Source organism: Chiloscyllium punctatum, chromosome 42, assembly GCF_047496795.1.
Source record: "Chiloscyllium punctatum isolate Juve2018m chromosome 42, sChiPun1.3, whole genome shotgun sequence".
In the NCBI taxonomy this organism is placed as follows: Eukaryota; Metazoa; Chordata; class Chondrichthyes; order Orectolobiformes; family Hemiscylliidae; genus Chiloscyllium; species Chiloscyllium punctatum.
This window is the reverse complement of record NC_092780.1, coordinates 12,321,570-12,340,273: the sequence shown is the minus strand read 5'-3', so window position 1 is coordinate 12,340,273 and position 18,704 is coordinate 12,321,570. Positions and strand designations below refer to the sequence as shown.

The 18,704-nt window shown below is 38.0% G+C and overlaps 1 protein-coding gene across 3 annotated transcripts in view; it reads left to right on the top strand.

Moving 5' to 3' along the window:
• med24 (mediator complex subunit 24) overlaps positions 1–18,704 on the top strand; it is a 71,101-nt gene that overhangs the window by 3,431 nt on the left and 48,966 nt on the right. For 2 of the 3 annotated variants that reach the window (XM_072561407.1, XM_072561405.1), the window contains exons 2-10: positions 102–231; positions 1,301–1,383; positions 3,409–3,447; positions 7,290–7,363; positions 10,136–10,359; positions 11,217–11,328; positions 14,161–14,308; positions 15,533–15,646; positions 16,946–16,993. In XM_072561407.1, the coding sequence (XP_072417508.1) occupies positions 102–231; positions 1,301–1,383; positions 3,409–3,447; positions 7,290–7,363; positions 10,136–10,359; positions 11,217–11,328; positions 14,161–14,308; positions 15,533–15,646; positions 16,946–16,993 (972 nt within the window). The remainder of the gene's footprint in view (positions 1–101; positions 232–1,300; positions 1,384–3,408; positions 3,448–7,289; positions 7,364–10,135; positions 10,360–11,216; positions 11,329–14,160; positions 14,309–15,532; positions 15,647–16,945; positions 16,994–18,704) is intronic. The other variant, XM_072561408.1, reaches the window with a different exon arrangement.

Here is an 18,704-nt window from a genome sequence, read left to right as displayed (position 1 = left end):
GATTGTTCTGATGGCATTGCCTAATGTGTAATGTCATAATAATATTAGTATGGTAAACCTGATTAGTTTTATTCTCCTTTTGTTTGTCCTGGCATTAACAGATGAAGGTGGTGAACCTGAGGCAGGCCATTCTTCAGGCCTGGAAGGAGCGATGGACAGACTATCAATGGGCCATAAATATGAAAAAGCTTTTTCCAAAGGGTCCCACATGGGATCTCCTCGGACTCTCAGGTGAGATATTCAATGGCTTAACATCTGTTTCTAAGCTTTGGGGATGTGATTAATTGGTTGTTTAAAACAGAAAAGCAACAGCTAAGTCATGAATGAGTCTTGTAACACTTTAAAATAGATTTAGGAAATAACTCATTCCACTGTTTCATTAACCTGTTAACAGTTTAATCTGATTGATGAAGTAAAAAAAAATGGTACTGATCAGATATCCAGAGCTAAACTGATTAGACAAGGTATAAGAAAAAAATATCCTAATTGTCTTGCTCGCAAAAAGCAGAATATGCTTGAAGCATACATGCAGGCAAGTGGTGTATGTGGAGAGAGCATGCAATTAATGTTGCTGTGTAAATCCTTTTCAGTTTTCTAGTCAATGATATTTTAATTATGAGCTATTAGGAATTGACTTCGTACTCAATAATCAAACAGAAATGTTTGTTCTTATCAGAATGTTTATCCCAAACTTTCTTATCAGTTTATTTCCCAGATCCACAGGCATACTGGCTACTGTCTCAGGAGCACCAATTGTCTTGTTCATTTTATTCAAGTTCATTGTTAATGCATGGATCTAAGCAATGCACTTCTGCAAATCTTTTTACTAGGTCCCACTGAAGCTTCAGTGATGTCTACCCAGTTTCAGGCAGCTGTATTAATTAGGAATTGAGATAGAGTAAATATTACAGATAATTTGAATGAAGAAATTTTCCCCCTCATTTCCAACTGAGGGCACAGAGGCAAATAGTATAATTTCCACCATTTTCTCTGCTATAGGCTAACACAGCACAGTCTAATCACACCAGAGATTTATCTATCGTTTTGGTCAGTATACATGGTAAGAATACATTCAATAGAACTATAATAGGAGGAATGTCTATTTCAACCATCTTCAGTTTGATATTTAATATTTTAGCACTGCAATTTGGCTAGATGAATTGGAGTTCTCATATTTTAACTGGGAGAAACATTCACTACCAGGTTATAGTATTACAGGGCACTCAGTATTGTTAACTACTGTCAGGGTGCTTTAGTTCACAGAATAAAATTGTTCTGATCTTGTTTCAATTTTCTCTAGATCATCTCCTGGAACAGGCCTTGGTTGGCCCATCCCCCAATCCTCTGATTATGTCTTACTTGAAGTATGCTATTAGTTCACAGGTAATGTGATTCAAAAGTCTATAAATCACTGTGCCCAACCTTTTGGCTGAGAGTTACATGTGGTTCCCGAAATCTGGTATTTGGCTCTTAACATCCAGACAACCCGATCCTGTTTACACTTGTTTTCCCTTATTTATTGTGCAAACTTTGCAAGTGGGAATCTGTCCTTTTTTGTTTTTGCTTCATTGCATTGAAGCAGTGCACCAGTAACTATTGGTCTCTTCAAACTGAGATAAAAGAAATTAAATGGGACCTTGCACATAAACTTTATATTTCTGTCCATAAAACGTCATGGTAAATAGCTAAATGGCCCACAAAGTAAAACGTGGTGATCTCTACACTGGCTAGCACTACCTTCCCAGAATGAAATCATATCATTTATTGTAAATTTTGCTTCAGTAGGAAAATTCATTGGATGTGCAATTTCAATATTTAAAAGATCATCTACCATTATTTAACATTTGGGGTTTGTCCAAAGCTCTTGAAAAATATCTGATCATTGATCATTTTTTTTTGTGTTCAGTTAGGCTGCTTTTAACATTTTCTTTTACAATCTGTAACTTTATTCCACTTTTCCAGTGCTTAATGCAAGAACTGTGGTTCCTATTAAGATAAAAAATGTGTTTAGCTGTGGTGGGGATTCTTGTGGGTGTAGTAGTAGTGTCCTTAGCTCTGAGCCAAAAGTCATGGATTCAAATCCCACCTGCTCCAGGCGTGTGTCATCACAACTCTGAACAGGTTGATTAAAAATATCTATTTAGCTGCATTCATGTTTCAGATGAATGTCAGCCTACAACTTCTGAAAGCAGCAGCAGGAAATTGTAGGAATTTTGCATGCTTTTTGCAACCTTCCTTTCATTTTTCTACCATCTGGAAGGTCCGTATGTTATTTGTTGAGTGTCATCACATTACACATTAAGTGTGAGGAAACGGAAACTAAATTCCAGTCATGCTGTCTTGTAAGTTTCTCTTTAAATTATGTTCTCATTCATTTTATTTGAAATTATTTTCTCCTCGTTTCATTCCATTTGGTATTGTTGGCCTGATATTTGAAATTACATGATTTGCATCTACAATATGCTTGACAAGCATGAGTTTTTAACCTCTAGAAGGGGCAATTATGTCGCATCCAGTGAGATAAATGTTGAGAGACTATCTTTTTAATTCCATTTAAACGTGTGAGTATAGTTTGATATTAATTGGTAGTATAGAATATGAGTATTGCTGAAAAAAAAGAGACATTGTTGAAGCTTTTGTCTTGCACTTGTTGGGGCAGGTGTAAGAATTACAACTTTTAAATCAAGCAACAATTTTTACTGAAACTCAAACAGAAATTGCTGAGGGTACTCAGTCAATATGGCAGCTCTGTGGAAAGAAAGCAGTTTTGACATTTCGAGTTCAGTGATCCTTCTTTAGAACTGATAGTAGCTGAAAGACTACACTAAAGACAATTTTTACTGCATGTGCTGATTGATTGGCAAGTTAACTTATTAGTCGAGGCACTGCCATGAAGAATGCACCAGGGAACTATTGTCCCCCACACTTTTATCCAATTCAAGAAGGTGCAAAGTCTAGACATGGCCCTTTTCCCTGCAGAAGCTAGGTACCCTGTGTATGAGGATATGTTGCCACCAGCAAGCATAAATGAGCAATATTCTGAGCCCAACTGATAATCTTAAATTGGTTTTTAGTACAATGCTTAGCATATAGCTTGTTCAGTAGGTGCTGTCCATTCAATGAATCACATTTAAGGTGTTGAATCAAATGTTCTGAGTTTTGCAGAGCCCACATGTAGTCCACTTACCCCACCGACTGGAACTGAAATTCATATATCTTATTGCAAATTTCTATGGTAAGCAGAAAATCACTTTTCTTGACAGCAGCATTCTGTTGGTGGAAAATACCACTTGTGTTGCCTTGACATAGCAGCAGTGTGAAATGGCTAGCTTAACCTGTATCTATCAAAATGTCATTGTGTTCAGAAAGCCTATGATTTGAGTCTCTGATTTTCTTCCAATTTTACAGATGGTGTCTTATGCAAGTGTCATGTCTGCTATTGCGAAGGTCTGTATTTAAACAAATTGAGCAATTTTAGAATGCAAAAATCTGCTGCATTATCTGATGCATGATTTCAAAGAATTCCTTTGATGTGTATGATGGGCGTCAGTACTGTTCCTTTTGCTCTATTCTCTTGTGCACTCTCTCCCATCTTCTCTTTTAATCATTATCTCTACTCTTGTCTCATGATCTGATATGAAGACAAATGTTCACTGACAAAATTAGACCTGATTTAGGTTTTGGCAATTACTGTTAATTACACTTGGAATATTTGTTCTGCGATAACTATCCAGCTGCAGAACGTGGTGTATTGTCAATGGCTGTAGTAAAAAAAACACGGGTGCAGCTACCAGCACAATGTCCAACCACACCCGATATGAGTAAAAAGCAATATAATTTGTGTTTTAAAGGACAAGATGAATAGGAATGTCAAGTCTGATTAACATGATTACATTTTTTGAGCAGGTAACGAGAATATTGATGAGGATAGTGCATTTAATGTAATCTACTTATCTTGAACAAAGCTTTTGTTATGGGAGCCACAAGGGTGATTGTTCACAAGCAAAAGTGAATACAAAGGCAAAGTGGCAATTTGTATCCAAAATTGGCTCAGATGTACCAAGAAGAGAATTATGGCATGTATTTTTATGACTGGAATACTGTTTCCAATGGTTTCTGCAAGATTCAATATTAATCCTTTCCTTTGTGTCTGTGGTTTGATCGAGAATGATTAAGAAATTTGCAGGCGATAGTAAAATTGACTGTGGATTCAATACTGAAGAAGAAAACTGTAGTCTGTAGAAAGGCATAGAGTCATAGAGATGTACAACATGGAAACAGACCCTTCGGTCCAACCCATCCATGCTGACCAAATATCCCAACCCAATCTAGTCCCACCTGCCAGCACCCAGTCCATATCCCTCCAAACCCTTCCTATTCATAAACCCATCCAAATGTCTTTTAAATGTTGCAATTGTACCAGCCTCCACCACTTCCTTTGGCAGGTCATTCCATACCCGTACCACCCTCTGCATGAAAACGTTGCCCATTAGGTATCTTTTATATCTCTCCCCTCTCACCCTAAACCTATGCCCTCTAGTTCTGGACTCCCCGACCCCAGGGAAAAGACTTTGTCTATTTATCCTATCCATGCCTCTCATAATTTTGTAAACCTCTATAAGATCACCCCTCAGCCTCCGACGCTCCAGGGAAAACAGCCCCAGTCTGTTCAGCCTCTCCCTATAGCTCAAATCCTCCAATTCTGGAAACATCCTTGTAGATCTTTTCTGAACCATTTCAAGTTTTACAACATCTTTCCGATAGGAAGGAGACCAGAATTGCACGCAATATTCCAACAATGGCCTAACCAATGTCCTATACAGCCGCAACATGACCTCCCAACTCCCATACTCAATACTCTGACCAATAAAAGAAAGCATACCAAATGCCTCCTTCACTATCCTATCTAACTGCAACTCCACTTTCAAGGAGCTATGAACCTGCACTCCATGGTCTCTTTGTTCAGCAACACTCCCTAGGACCTTACCATTAAGTGTATAAGTCCTGCAAAGATTTGCTTTCCCAAAATGCGGCAGCTCGCTAACGTTCCCCGTGGGAGACTGATTAGCAAGGTTAGATCTCACGGAATACTGGGAGAGCTAGCCAGTTAGATACAGAACTGGCTCAAAGGTAGAAGACAGAGGGTGGTGGTGGAGGCCTGTGACCAAGGATTGGTGCTGCGTCCTCTATTTTTTGTCATGTACATAAATGATTTGGATGCAAGCATAAGAGGTGCAGTTAGTAAGTTTGCAGATGACACCAAAATTGGAGGTGTAGTGGACAGCAAAGAGGATTACCTCAGATTACAGCTGCTTCTTGACCAGATGGGCCATAGGGCTGAGAAGTGGCAGATGGAGTTTAATTCAGATTAGTTAGGTATTGGCAAATGGAATTCAGCCTGGGACAGTGTGAGGTAGCCACTCCACCCTCTCCTCCCTGACCTATCACCTTCATCCCCTCCCCCACTCACCCATTGTACTCTATGCTACTTTCTCCCCACCCTCACCCTCCTCTAGTTTATCTCTCCACACTTCAGGCTCCTGATGAAGGGCTTTTGCCCGAAACGTCGATTTCGAAGCTCCTTGGATGCTGCCTGAACTGCTGTGCTCTTCTAGCACCACTAATCCACAGTGTGAGGTAGTGCATTTGAGAAGGCAAACAAGCCAAGGGAAGGTACAATGAATAAACATTGAGAAGTGTAGAGAAATAAGAAGGACTTGGAGTATAGCGTACATGTAGTTTCCTGAAGATGGTTGAACAGGTTGGTAAGACTGTCAAGAAGACATATGACCTAATAGCTTTTATTAACAACTACAGAATATGAGGGCAGTGAAGTTATTTTAGAAACAAAAAACACATTAGTTAGGTCACAGCCAAAGCACTGCGAATGATTCTGGTCAGTGCACTATAGGAAGTATGTGTGTGTATTAAAGAGGGAACAGAGATGGTGCCTAGGCAGAAAAATGGTAGTAATGACAAATAATGATAGGCTTGGTTTGTTGTATTTAGAACAGAAGAAACTTAGGGGAGACCTAAAAGAATTATGAGGCGCCAGGATAGAATAAATCGAGGTCCTCTTCCTCTTGGTTAATGTTCCCAAACTGGGTGCTGTGGACTAAAGGTAAAGAAGAGGTGATTTAAGTAGATTTGTTTTCACCCAGAAATTGGCAAGGATTTGGGCCTCACTATCTGAAAGGGTGTTAGAACAGGAAACCTTTTAGATTTGCACCTGAAGTGCTATGACCTTCAAAGCTACGGACTAAGAGCTGGAAAGTGGGATTAATCCGGATGGCCCCTAGTCAGCCAGTGTGACTAAATGATGTCTTTCTGTCCTGTAAATTTCACACTTTGAGAAATGCTCTAATTTTCTTGTCTTTTTCACTCTTCCACTTCATTGCTCACCACTTTGAAGCAGGCATGAGTTTATGCACAAATACACACTCCTGCCATACTAATTTCACTTATTCACCCATATACTATTCATCAGTTTTCACCTCCATTCCCATTTTTAAAAAAACCTGTGTGTGGTGATGAAATCAATGAATTGTCTTTCGGTGTACAAGCCATCTTACCTAATTGTTGATGAGCATGAAATATTCTTCTTAGAAATTACATATATTCCTCTAATGGGGATTGTTTTAATTGTAATATCTACTGAAGGATTTACAAGCAAAGCATGCAGCTATTTCCTCTGACAGTGGTCAACCGTGTTCCCTCTTAAACCTGCATAAAGTTTAAAAGTGTATCACAAAGTGATCCAAGTTGGCCACACAATGTATCTTTCTTTGACATCATGAGGAGGTGGTGTATTGATAGAGTCACTAGACTAATAATTTGAGGTGGGCAATAAATGTTGGTCTGAGCAGCAATGCTTACATCCCATTAATGGATATTTTAAAACTGTGTTGAACTGTATTAAAAATTGTTGAAGTGCACATGTAACTAACTAATTTGCAAGTAGCAAATCAAATGTCAGCATATCTATTGCTGATGTACTAATTTTTTCTGTTGTTACTTTCTAAAGGAAAGATAATTACTTTGCTTTTCTTATCCTCTATTTGAACATCAAGTGAGCAAACATGCAAGCCTAAATTAATTTGAATCGGTGAAACCAAACAGCATAGCTTTTTATTTGAGTAGTTTTGTTTGTTTTTCAGCTCACAAGTAAAATGAACATCCTTCTGAATATCTAATGTCTGTCTTACTTATTCCAAGAGCCATCTGCATTATATGTTTTTGAAGATTGCTATATTTAGATTCAATAAACATTTTGAAAATTTCTATTTCAGTTTGAAGATTACTCCAGGGAACTGTGTGTTAAAGCTCTTCTGGAATTAATGGACATGTTTTGTGATCGGCTCAGGTCAGTCATGGTCCATGCATTTATGTCCTTTTCCCCAGTTGCAGTACTTCTCTGTGCTTTCAGCACAATTTACAAAGTATTAAAGAGAAGACAGACAAGTGCTCAATACAACTGACACTTGGGATTAAACAGCTAAACTATGAGGAGAGATCAAAAAACCTGAAAATGTTTGAGTTAGAGAAAAGGAGGTGCAGTGGAAACCTGTTGCACGATTCTTTGTGCTAGAGATAATGTGAAATGTAATATTATATGTGATATAACAACAAACATTTTAAGTGCAAGATAGAGGCACAAGGTCAGAAGAGGGTATGTGATCAGACAGTTGAATTTAACTGCTTTGTGCTCACACTTGTATGTGTGGAACATAAAATGCAATGGAAGAATAAAAGCAGGTAGCACTGGAAAACTTTTGTTTTGTAAAATAATCAGTATTTTCAAGGAAAGAATAAGTCTTTTGGCCATTGATCCTCCTTTTCCATTTACAAATTACGGTACACTATCTTTTAATCCCAATTCCCAGTCTTTCTCCATGTACCTTAGTATCTTTACCTTTGAGTAGACATCTATCTCACTTTTAAATGCCAAAATTAATTCTGTAATGAAGTGTCCTGGGGTACTGCTACACATCACCATCAATCCTACGTGAAGAATTTGATTTTTCAATTCTACAAATCTTGTCCCTTATTCTGCATTTCTTGAAATCTGCTTAATTCATTTTGAACACCTCAGTGAAATTGCTCTTTAAGCTGTTCATGTTCAGGAAATATAACTCAAATTTAGCTCTTCTCTTGTGATAGCTAAGTCACTCCATCTTATAATCCAACAACAACTTCACAAGACTTCCTTTAAAACCAACATTACTAGAGTAGGGTACACAGAACTGATTATAATAGTTAAAGTTCGGTATATTCAGTCCTATGTAATTTTAATAGTGCAGCCTGTTCTGCTGTACCGCGGTAGTTGTGTTCTTGTGTGACCTTATGTTATAGAAAATTGCACAATAGAAATAACAGGCCCTATGGGAAAAACAGGGTTAGGGATGAACCACCAAAATTATCAGTAAGAATTGAGACAAAAATAGTAGTTAGTCTAACACAAATGATAGCACATTCTAAGTAAATGTTAAAATCATATAATTTAATGAAATAATACAATAAATTTAACACTTTAAGGATTGCTGAGTTGCAATACTGTATTCAGACAGGGGCTGAGGGCCATCATCAGCATCATCATTGCTTTCAGGTGCAGTTCTGGGTACAGGGTTACAACAAAAGAAAATATTCAGTCCAGAAGTGGATGGCTGTGGTTCATTGCCTTCGGACAATGGGTAGAAAACATTTGCCCATCATCCAACCTCTTTTTCTTGATCTTTCGTAAATTGAACTTAAGGTAATAGGGGATGTACTGAAGGTAACTGGGGATGGAATCGCAAAATAGCCAATGGGAGTTCACGTTTTAAAAAATGATTCCCAATTCATCAATTGCATTACAGCAAAATCAGATTGAAGAAATGTATGATATAGGAGAACAACCTGTACTTCCTTGTTTGTATATTTCATATCTCTTCTGATATAGTCTAGGTCATATCTGACTTCTGATTGTTTTTTGCGCGTGCTTATTTACATAATAGCTTACATATTGTCTTGCCATCTGCCATTCCTGAATCCAAAGTATATTACTTCATACTTCATTAGAGTAATCTGTAATTTGCACTTTTTTTGCCAGTTTATGTTTTCTGCATGCTTTGCACTTTTCCTTTTTGAAAAAAAATCACCTGAAATACTCTAGCTTCATATTTGGTTGAATTGAACGACAGAAGAGAGTCTTACTTATTTTGAATTTGCCTAGATGAGTGACTTCATTACTTTCCACCCACAAAATTGATGTTCAGACCATTTTATTGGTGTGCGACTGTTTCTCCATCTAAGTGTGGTGGTCTGACATATAATCATTGCAATGTATGCTATTTTACATAGTCTTCTGCCTGTATCCAGTGTTCACATCATTCTCCACAGAAGTCAATTTACCCAGTAAGTTGAAAACTGAAAATGCATTGGTCAGTCAGTATCTGTGAAGACAATAAAACAAATTGTGCTGCTTTATGTGTTCACACTTCGGCAGACAGTGATAAGAGGTAGAAGCCAAAAACATCATAGCTTCTGTTTTCTTCTTCATACCCATCTCTGTATTTCTAGAATTTGTCTTTTGCTTCAAATTTCCATTGTTGCACATTTAACGTATTAATTTTCAGCTGACCAGGTATAAACTTTTGACAAACTTGGAAATTGACATAATTCCCTACAGTGCCTATACTATTGGAATAAAAGCAGAAAGTGCTGCAGAAACACAGCAGGTCTGGCAGAATATGAGTCTTATGACTCTTCTTTGGAAGAGGAAGAGGAAGAAGAAAAGTTGTAAGACTCAAAACATGTATTCCACTGAAGGGTCACTGGACCCAAAATGTTAACTCTGTTTGCTCTCCATAGATGCTGCCAGACTTGCTCAGTTTTTCAAACAATTTCTGTTTGTTTCTGATTTCCAGGATTGGCAGTTCTTTGGGTTTCTTTTGTTTAGAAGAAAAGTTGTATTGACCTCGAAACATTAACTTTGTTTCTTTCTCCACATATACTGGCATTGCTCCATTTCTCCAGCGCTTTATTTTTCCTTGTTTCAGATTTCCAGCACCTGTAGTACTTTGCTTTTCTCCGATGTTGCTGTGGATTACTTTAGTGTAGCTATGCCAGAATCTAATGTCACTTTTTAACCTTCCAGCTGCCATGGGAAAGCAGAAGAATGCATCAGTCTGTGCCGATCATTACTTAGCACGCTCGCATGGTTGTTGAGATGTGCTGCTTATTGTACTGAAAAGCTGAAGGAGGGATCAGATGGTACTTATGGAGAAGAACAGCTCGAACTCTGCATGAATCAGATTGAGAAGACTGTGAGCAAGAGGAAGAATCGGGCTCTTCTTCATATTGCACGATTGGAAGAACAAGGTACGTACATGTGCATAGCTAAACTGCTCACACAGATGGGTTAGTTACTTTGCTTCCCTGAAAATAAAAAAAAGACTGCTCTTGTGATGGTTTAATGAGTGGATGAAGCAAGCCATGCAATAACAACCTGTATAGCCCAGGAGGTAACAGTTTCCAAACCCTAGGCTGTTGAATCAGTGGGACATAACAGATGCACTTGTTAGGGTCTGTTTTCAGTCTGTGTAGCCGCATGTTAGACTGGTGAAAGTCCATCTTCCTTTTCCCCACTGATCACTATGCGAATGCTTGTTGAAAATTGTGTGCATGCTGTTGAAAATAGAATTCAGTCTAGCTCTGATGCCCTCTACAATCGAAGAGACTGTCCATACTCGGACACAGTGACTGTTGAAAAATAATTGGAGTATCTTCCATCCTTGGAAACATACCTTGGGGTAAATGGAAGGATGTTTAGAAATTTGCTATTTATTTCTGTACTGCAGAATGAGAATCAGATAAAGCTGGAATAGGCCACTCACTTGCCAACTAGCTAGTGCCATCAACTGAGCTAATAAAGTATTTTCCAGTTTGTAACTAGCATCACTGTGTTTATAATTCAATTACCATCCTCTTCATCCTCTTCTGTACTTTTTAAGAATTGTTACTTGAGGGAGCAGTTGTCTTTCTTTCCATCATAATTCGAATTTTGCTCATATCTCATTTTGCAACTTATCGTGATGTCTATCTGTCATTTAAGTAGCATGTATTAGAATCTGTTGAAATGGACAGTTCAATATAATTGGTTTCAGTGATTGAATATTGTGATTAATGCACAGCTGATGAACAAAAACTGAAACATGTTCATGTATTCTGAACTTTAGTTACATGGACTAATTTGGAACAGGCACTCATAAAGCTTACAGAAAACCAAAACAAGATAAGTAATCAGCAGCTCAGACTGAGGCTAGAAGAGTGTATTGGATTGGTTAAGAGGTAAGACTCGCCCCTTTTTCTCTAATGATAACCTACTAGTACCATTTGCAATTGTCTTTTCTTCTGAGTTTGAATCTGGAATTACAAGTTTTGTACCTTTCAAACTTGAAGCCGAAAGAGCAACTGAGAATATTATGGCTGGAATGAAATTTCACAATCTCAAGGAGCATGCAACAGAAAGAGTTAACAGAAGTTTGGTGGAACATACTTTTCCTTTTAAGCAGGCTATAATGCTTACCAGCTACGGCTCAGTGGATAGGGCTTTCATCTCTTGAATTGCAAAGTTGAGAGTTCAAGTTGAATTCTAAGGACTTTGAGCACAAAATTTACTCCAAGACAGTACTAACCAAATGCTGAACTCCCATTTTTCAGATGAACTGAAACCCTATCTGCTCTACTAATTGGACATAAAAAATTCTATAGCACTATTTGAAGAAGAGCAGGGGAGTCAGCCCCCACTCGCCCCACCCTCCCAATGGATTGTTGCCAATATTTATCCTCCACCAGAATCATGGAAACAAACTATTTCTGAGTTACTTGGGGACCTTGTATGCAAATTGGCTTTTGTGTTTACCTCATTGTACCAATGTCCATATTTCAAAAGCATTTAATTGACATGAGAGTACTTTTGGATTTCCTGAGGAAATGGAAGATGCAATAAAAGTGCAAGTTATTCTTAATGAAGTAGTTTCAGCTCATAAAACCACAAGAAACAGGAACAAAAGTAGACCATTCTGCCCCTTAAGTATGCTGCACCATTCAATACGATCCTGGCTAGTCCAATACTCCTCACATCCACTTTCCTACCCTTTCCCTGTAATTCCCCACCCCACCCCCACCCCCACCCCCACCCCAGCCATGCCTCCACTGAAGCCAGCCTTAAATATACAGAACAACCTTGATTATCCAACCGAGACGGGCGGGGACGTGGTATCTTGTTCGGCTAACTGATTGTTCGGGTAATGTTTTTATGAGAGCTTGAGATTTTGTTCAGATCATCTGAAATTTGGATAATTGATACTCAGATAACTGAGGTGGTCCTGTACACATGGACTCTGCTTGCATAGCTCTCTCTGACAAGAAATTTCAATGAATCATAATCTTCTGAGAGAAGAAATTCCTGCTCATCTCAGTTTTGAATTGGCATCCTGAATTCAGAGACTATGCTTTCTGGTCCCACACACTACATAAGAGAAAATATCTTATCAGCATTTACCCTGTTAAGCTCCTTAAGAATCCTATATTTATCAATGTGGTCATCTCTCAATCTCATTCTTTTAAACCCCAGTGAGTCCCAACCTATTCAGCCTTTGCTCATAAAACAATCCCTCCATACCAAGGATCAAACTAATGAATCTTCTTTGAACTGCCTCTGATGAAATGAGAGCTTTCATTAAATGAGAGGACCAAAACTGCTCACAGTACACCTGGTGTGGTCTTACCAGTACTTTGTAAAGTTGTAAGAAGACATCTCTATTCTTAGACTCCATCCTTCTTGAAGTAGGAGCCAACACTCCGTTGGCTTTCCCAAAGACCTGCTGCATCTGTGTGCTAGCTTTCTGTGTTTGGTGCACAGGTACTCCCAAGTCCCCTTTGTGGTGCAGCTTTCTACAATTTTTGCCGTTTAAATAATGCCCTCAAATAATGTTCTTTTGTTCTCCCTTCCAAATGAACACCTTCACATTTTCCCACAATATAGTCCATTTGCCAACTTTTTGTGTAACATATCAATATCTCTCGTTAGTTTCTACCCCCTCGTAACCTCCCTTCGCACTGTTTTTTGTAGCGTCTGCAAATTTGGCTACTGTACATTCACATCCTTGAAGTCATTGATATATATTGTAAATGGTTTCAGTCCCAGCTCTGATCCCTGTGGAAGCCTGCTGATTACAGATTGTCAACCTGAGAATGAAGGCAGAAGTGGGTACTGCAGATGCTGGAGATTAGAGTCAAGATTAGAGTGGTGCTGGAAAAGCACAGCAGGTCAGGCAGCATCTGAGGAGCAGGAAAATAAATGTTTCAGGCAAAAACCCTTCATCAGGAATGAACCCTTATCCCCACTCGTCGTTTCCTGCTCATTAGCCAATCTCTATCTCTGATATTCCCTATTATAGAAACTGAACGCTGCGTATTTAAATTCTCTGTCGTTATAAATCAAGAAGCACAAAGCAGTATATTTTTAGCCAGTTTTTTTGACATCTACTTATTTTGTCACTTTAAAATTTAAAAGTCGTAGTTGTTTCATTTTAAATAATAAAACTTTGCATAGATTATCGAATCACAATTATTTGAAATCTCTATGTCCTGGATTCTATATAGTTGTAATATTTATGTTTCTATCTGCCCGAATAAGCTCCTCATGTTACTTGGAATATTGACTAAAGCAGAATTATTCCACCTGTTCCATCATAACATTTTTGATCCAGTGCACTACCATTATTCAAGATAATCTACTTGCAGTTCAAACTTTCATTTTGTGATATTCTCACCCTTTAAGGTTTCATTTCTGTCAATAGAGTGTAGCTAACTAGCTTTAAAAATTCTATATATTATGAGCTTAACTTTGACTTTGTCATTTAGCTTTTATTTTAACATTGAACTCAATTTGAAATTTCTCTTTGAAATGACGAAAAGTTTGACTGGATTGAGGCATTTATTCAAAATTCATAGAGGACCATTTTGGTTTTATTATATGATATACATTAACAATTCAATATGAACAAATCCACAATTGACTTACTTTTAAACATTTGGAATCTGCTTAAAAGTCACAAGGTTGTGCAATGAGCTATAGTTTTGAATTCCATATTAAGCTATATACTTTGTTTCCAGTATTCCAATTATAACGGCTCAGTCTGAGCAGAACACCAAGATGGAATTCCCCACTGTTCATACGCTAATCATGTTGGAAGGGACTCTGAATCTCACATCTGACACTCAGTCACTTGTGGAACAGCTGATCATGGTGAAAAGAATGCAGGTAATTGAAATCCCATGGAATTTTAAAATGATGCTCATATCAAAATAATGCAAACGGCTGCAAAATATTTTCATGTTACTATTGGGTATATAATGTTTTATGTCATTCATGATAACTTCTAAAAGAAATTATAAGAAATCATTATTGAGAGCATATTTAAATGCACAAGTTAGATAAGGATAGTTAAAAACTAAGAATATTTTCACCAAATCTTGATTTTGCTCTACATATGAGAACATAATGGTTGGGGAAGAAAAGTAGGCAGTCTGGCCAACAACTCAAATAGACTCTGGAAAGAGTTTGGGGTTAGGGACTGTAACAAGCATAATCTCCTGAGACACGTGATCAACAAAGGCAGTCACAAAGGTATAGCACTGTGGTAACTTGTGGAGTCTGCAGTTAATAGGATAGAAGCCTAAATATTACCAAAACATGCATTGTGTTGAAACTTTTCATCTTTCACTCAAGATGACAATTTGCAAGAATACTAATATACAGGAAAAGCAGTGTTTATACTGTATGAGTAGAGATTGCTCATTGCTTAGCAAGTGGACTATGTTTGGTAGAAATGTTACCACAGAGAATGCACAAATTAGTTAATGATTGACAGTTAATTTTTAAACTTAGTTAAAGATTTAAACCAGACTAAACAAAACATGGCAGCTAGCTGCCACTTATCAAATGACTATTAGGATAGAAGAATAATGAAAGCAAATATGAATGCAGCCAGTCAAGATTAAGTAAAGGAGCTCGTTGTTATTATGTTGGGTTTTGTGGAATGGATTTCCTACTGTAGGAGATTGTCATGAGTGTAGAAGTTCCTGCTGCATTAGCGAGGTTGGCTCTTCAATCCATGATTCTGCCATTGCTGGAGGGAATTCAGTCATTGCAGTCTAAATTCTGGTAGCTGGCAACATAGATACGTGCTCCCTCAATCCAAACTCACTGAGTATACTGTTTTAAATGCAACAAATGTTCCCAGCAGGGCTAGACGCAAAGTCTTACATAGTTTCGTTAATGAAGTATGCCTCTTCCCATTCTGCTTTGAAATTGATGCAGGCATGCATTGAGAAAGGTGCAGATATATTTGCAATGTCATCTGTGTCGAGGTACTATATGTTGGAGAATCAGATTGTGGTTCCAGTGATTTTCAGAGAAAGTTCTATTCTAAACATACAATGCTTGCTATTAGGAAGCATTAAATGTGTCCCTTCTCTTGCTTAGCGAATCCCGTCACCTCTCTTCTTACTGGAGATCTGGAAGGCCTGTTTTGTTGGTCTTATTGAATCCCCAGAAGGAACCGAGGAGTTAAAGTGGACGGCATTCACATTCCTCAAGGTAAAGCTATCATCTTTCATTTCATGACTCAGTCAACTTTTATTGCCTTTTTATAACACGGTGCTAGATTTTAATGACATTGCATTTCCTGTTCTAACTCCAGGTGCTACGTTTCTGTGTCCTTGTGCTGCTGAGGACCAGGATGTATACTAGCTATATATGGAATCTTGTTACACAGCTCAGTTTGGGTGTCTCTAAATAGAGACAATATATTCAATTACTTATAACTTTTGTTTGGCATCCTTATTGGTCAAAGAAAGATCTCAACAGGCTATAGCTTGCTTAATACAGCAAAACACTATTTAATATCTGGAAAATAAGTTTGTGCATTCATAACTTGAATGTTCAGATTTACCTTGCACAATCACAGAACAATATTTTGCCTTATGTAGACTTGAAATAGTTGAGTCAATGAAGGAATGAGACTATATCATAAGTTCCCTGTCTGTGGTTGAGCAGAATATTTAGGAATATGGTGTGAGATTGATTGATGAGAATCCTCGATCTTCCCGATAGACTGAAAGGACAAAAAAAGGCTTGTTTTATATATTTTCAACTACAGTTTTAATTGTATGTTCTATCACTTGTGGTAAAGGTATGCATTTTTTGGGTTAAACCTTTCCCTAACGGCATTCTAGCTTTTAGGAGAAAATGCATTCAGTTATTTTCTGATAAGTTGAACCATTCACTCAGTCGGTGAAATGAGTTAGCCTGCTGTCTGCCTTGGGAATCTTTAAACCTTCATGCACTGGTGTTCTTGGGAGAGTGGAGAGAGGGTTGGTTTGCTTGACAATGTACCAGGCTAGACTTGATGACCAAACGGACCCGTTTTGTACCGTATTGACTCTAATTCCTTGGTATGATGTACATAATAGGAAGTGGAGCGAAGTGGAGCCAAGTTCAGCCATAATGATATACTCGGTAGTCTTACAAGTCAGCATGGGTATGCAACAGCACTATTGATTTCAGACACTTTGACCCATTTCATCTCATTATTCCAGAATTCCATCATGTTTTCCCATGGTAGCATCTTGTTGTTAAGTGCCTGTCATGTTTGGCTTTACCAGCTCTTCAAGTCCACCATACCCAGCCAATTCCATTCCAAATTTAATTTATGCAAAGAATAGCAAAGAAAGAAAGTCAACATATAATCTAATCAAGTATTATTCAATGCCTTGAAAGTGATTCAGACAATACTTTTGATTTTAAAGCCTTCTTTACCTGGAGTTTCAAAGATTTCCAACAATTTGTTTGAAAGCAACGATGGCAACTTCCATAACTAGTATCTATTCTTTGCAGATTCCACAAGCATTATTGAAGCTTAAGAAATGTCCTCTTGGTGATAAAGTAAGTTGTTACTTATTTTGGATTATTCCTCCAACAACAATTTCCCTCTGCTCATTGAGAGTAATTTAGCCAATCTCAGGAGTCAGATGAGATTAGCTCATAGGAAAAAAACACAGACTGAAGGAGGTAAAGAATTTCTCAGTTTTGATATGCGGAAAAAGAATTAAAATGAGACAGTATGATAAGAGTTAATTTAAAGAACAAGAGGGGCAAGATGATGTTAGACAATACATTTTGAATTCACAACTAGCTGGAAGAACATTGAGAGGAGCAGTGAGGGAGTGTGGTGATGGTAAGAGAAAGATTACTTGTTGCTTGGGAAAGATATTTTTGAGTAAACACAAAAATACCTGAAAAGGTGTTTGATATAGTCTCGCCCACATTTCTAGTAAGTGAACTTCAAATTCTGTGGCTAATTTAGGGGAACTCTACCAGACCTTCCTGCAACTTCTGCACAAGTATTTCTTAACTCTGGAAAAGATCCAGGTGGAAACGCCAAAGAAATTTAAGGCTTGCATTTAATTCCTAATTAGTTGTACCACGCCCACTATCTGATGGGAATAGTTTTATTTCATTGAACTAATGACTTTGAGTCACTGAGCTGTAAATAGCTAGCAGAGGAATATTTAAGGTCCATTATAATTATCTTCCTAAGCATTGACCTACTCAAGTCCACTGTATAACGAGCAAGCCTGGAATTTTTTTATCATGACAAATGCCAAAATTTTCTACAGTTGTCTGACTTCACGATCAGGAGAAAGTGAGGACTGCAGATGCTGGAGATCAGAGTCAAGAGTGTAGTGCTGGAAAAGCACAGCAGGTCAGGCAGCATCCGAGGAGCAGGAGAATCGACATTTAAGGTATAAAATGTCGATTCTTCTGCTCTTCGGATGCTGCCTGACTTCACGATCATTCTTGCAAGAAATGAAAGTGATGCAGTTTGTTCAATATGAATTAGTGATTTTTTTTCTACTCAAGGTTTCAAATTGTTCTTTTGTAATTTAACTGAATTACTTTTCTGTGCCCCACCACATTATGCCCAATATAGAGCAAATTTCCTGAGCAAGATCAGCCAACTCACATCCTCTGGATCAAGGAGTGGAAAACACAGGAACTCATGAACGATTTCCTTGTGACAAACCCCATCTGTCATGGCGGGCTTTGAATGACCATGGCCAGAGTCGTCCTTGCTAAACTGGTTCAGGACAAGTCAGGGTCATTGCACAGCCAATCTCCACTATTGAATTCTCAGGACAAACCCCTTATGCATTTGTGGAGAGCCACAAACAATGGTGCATGTTTCTGAGGTGTGGCTCTCTGTACAGGCTAATTGCCTTAAAATCAATAAATGTGTTTAGCTTCAGGGATTTGCTTACTCTAAACAAATGAGAACTACTCTGAAGTTTCATCAGTAACAGTGTCAAACACTGCATGTTCCTTGCTTGCAGATAAAAGGCAGATTAACTTGGTGGAAATCACAGAGAGTCAAGAAGTATCTGTGGAGAGAGCGCAAGCTAACATTTTGAATCTAGATGACTCTTTGTCAGAGCTCTGATGAAAAGTCATCGAGACTCAAAACACGAGCATGCTCTGTCTCCACAGATGTTGCCTGACCTGCTTTGATTTACAGCATTTTTTGTTTTCAGTATAGATTCCAGCATCTGCAGTAATTGGATCTCAGATTAAGTTGGTACTTGTTTAAAGTCACAGG